Here is a 3,007-nt window from a genome sequence, read left to right as displayed (position 1 = left end):
ATATTTTGGTAGTGTCTTCTTAATTTGTTGATGGTTTATGTCTCAAATTCTAGTGTGGAGTTGACTAACTCATAAGTATAACTGAGGCTACTCTAGGTAGTCGTGTTCATTTTCAATTTGCGGGCTACCCATTGGTGTTTGAGAGGCAAAAGGTTGAATTGACAACATGTCCCCCTTCTTCATTAATTGATTAAGCTATTCACTATGTTCGTTAAGTATTTTAGTGGTTTTGTGGATTTTGTCATCTCTTTGTAGTATTTTCTCCATCGTCTCCATCAACTTTTTTTTGTCCTTCATTTAAATATCTTTGTGACTTTTCCAAGCTACCAAGATGATATCGTATATTATTGACTTCATCTATACAACAATTTATGTTGAATTGTAACTCATCATTGTTCACCATTTTGATCTTGTTCTTCTCAGCGGACCCCTCCAACCTAGCATATCTTAAACACCCCATCTATGGGAAGGGTCACTTATGTTGCCATGTGCCTTCCAACCTAGCATGTCTTAAACACGTCATCTATGGAAAGGGTAACTTATGTTGCCATGTGCCCTCCAACCTAGCATGTCTTAAACACCCCATCTATGAGAAGGGTCACTTAGCTCAAAAACAAAATAATTCTTATTAATTTGATGCCTAACTTATTCACAATAATCTTAAAATTGAATTGTTATTACAAATTAGTTTATGTGTTTCCTTCTTAAAAAATGTCATATATTAAAATATAATGAGTGCAGTATGTACACCACCATAAATTTTAATAGTCAATTCACAAAAACAAATCCCTCTGAAAAAACAATAATTTTTTATACACAAATTTAATGCTTAACTTAACTATGACATATGAATTAAATTATTATTATAATTATAATAATAAATAACTATGACAAATGAATTAAATTATTATTATAATTATAATAATAAATATATAGTTATTAAAGTAAATGTTTTAATTTTCAATTATATTATAATAATTTTTATTTTAATAAAAAAATATTAATAATTATAAAAGCTATAAACTCTTACTGTATACAAATTTATTGATTCCAAGTCTCATAATTAAAATAATATATATATTTTTATTATATTATGACATATTCCATTTTGTCGTAGTCTACTGTTTTTACGATGTATTACAAATTTTCTTTTTTTCTTTATTTGTTTTCGTGATGGGATGACATAAAATACTGAAAATAGCAGCGTCCATTATTGTCGTATCGAGAAATTTCATAGTGCGCATCCCTAGATAAATTTGTAGTACCTATCGTTGACCTTTGGAGATTGCTACGCAAGTCGCTTGTCGTCATCAAGATTCGTGATCTCTTGTAATGGCCCAAAGAATCGTTCAACGTCGAAGGTCCATGGACAGAGTGCAGATCCTGAGCATTGGTAATACATTCGTCACATGAATAACGGAACTCGCTTGATCAAGTCCAGACCATTCCTGTATCTTCAAGACATCATCTGTTGTATATAATAATAGCAATCCCACCATTAAGCCTCGCAGCTCACCCAGTTGGAGCAGGCAAGGCTTTTTAATTGCAAGAGCAAAGGTTTATGTTTCTGAAAAATGGAGAAAGTGGCCGCAGAGGAACTTCACTTACTTGGCGCCTTGCGCATCGTGAGAGAAGCCTTCAACATCCTCCTCCGCTCCTTCCGTAGTAAACTTCTGTGGGCTTTGGCTCTCACCCTATTTCTCCCCCTCGCTTTTGCAAGTTTGGGTCAGAACATCATCCTCGGCCCTATTCTGCTCAAAATCCAGCAGAAGTAAGTCGAGGCCGCCATACACCCCGGCGAAACGACTTGGCGTGAATTGGGCTCGGAATGGAGGGAGCTTGTGGGGGTACTGGCAGCGGACATATCCGTCGTTTTAACTTTGTGGATGCTGTCCACCACGGCTGTGGTGTACACATTGGCCTCCATCTACAGTGCCAACACGAAGGAATTGAAAGTATCGTACGTTAGGGTTTTGAGCAATGACGTTCCCAGGGTGTGGAAACGCCTCATGTTAACATTCATGTGGTTTTTCGTAATCTCCTTCGGCTTTATGACGGTCTCCATGTTGGCCAGCGGCCTGCTGCTCATCCTCTTCTTCCCCACCATACCGTCCCCCTCCGTGGGACTAGACGCAGATGATAAATTGAAAGGGAGGGCTTTAATTATCAATGTAATTCTTCCAATTGTGTTCGTTGCTTGCTCCCAAATTTATATAACTGTGGTGTGGCACCTCGCTAGCGTCGTATCCGTTTTGGAGGACAAATATTACGGCCTGGGTGCCGTTCTGAAGAGCAGCAACCTCATTAAAGGAAAGAGGATAACAGCCTTGGCGCTGCTTATATTTTTCTCTATGTTTGACGGAATAATTGTTTGGTTTTTCGGGTATACAGTGGCGGAGGGGCGAAGCCATGGACTGAGGACAGCAACGAGGGCTGTGATTGGAGCACTTCTTCTTGGGTTGCATTGTTTTGTTAATGTGATATGGATGTTGGCACAAAGCGTGTTATACTTTGTCTGTAAATCGTACCACCATGAGAGCATAGATGGTGATTCATCTTTCAAAGTTCATAACGTGGGGGAATATGAGGTTCTGAAGACAAGCAGCATTTAGTTGGAGCATATACATGCTGAACTATAAGAGTAGATATAATCTGGTATTTTCATGCAGTGGTTTGCTTGAGCATATTGAGTATTCTGTTAATTTCTTCTGGAATAGCATGCATATCCTTTTATTGGTCCGCATAGAGAGTCTTGACATGACCTCGTATTGTACAGCTAAATTACTGTAAAATCATATGAGTAAAAACTTGTTAACAAATATAATTATATGGGTTTTTTATAAGAAAACTTGGAGAAATAATGTAGCGGGATATCAAAAGGGTACACATATTTAGAGTGATATGGTACTTTGATAGGATAAGTGGAACTATTTAGATATTTTTGTCTTTTATATTTTTTTGAATTTTGTCTAAAATTGGGAGGCCATGCGTTTGGCTCATGACTTAA

The 3,007-nt window shown here is 37.2% G+C and overlaps 1 protein-coding gene across 1 annotated transcript; it reads left to right on the top strand.

The window, feature by feature from the left end:
- The first annotated feature begins 1,521 nt into the window (after positions 1-1,521).
- Positions 1,522-2,742, top strand: LOC149219221 (uncharacterized). The gene has a single exon (XM_089382547.1). The coding sequence runs from the start codon at positions 1,887-1,889 to the stop codon at positions 2,610-2,612; it is 726 nt and encodes a 241-aa protein (XP_089238673.1). The 5' UTR covers positions 1,522-1,886; the 3' UTR covers positions 2,613-2,742.
- Positions 2,743-3,007: the final 265 nt, after the last annotated feature.

Source organism: Pinus tabuliformis, chromosome Q, assembly GCF_031772625.1.
Source record: "Pinus tabuliformis cultivar Carrire ecotype Pingquan chromosome Q, CPIR1, whole genome shotgun sequence".
NCBI classification, from domain to species: Eukaryota; Viridiplantae; Streptophyta; class Pinopsida; order Pinales; family Pinaceae; genus Pinus; species Pinus tabuliformis.
The sequence above is the reverse complement of the archived record's forward strand: the minus strand, read 5'-3'. Positions and strand labels throughout refer to the sequence as shown.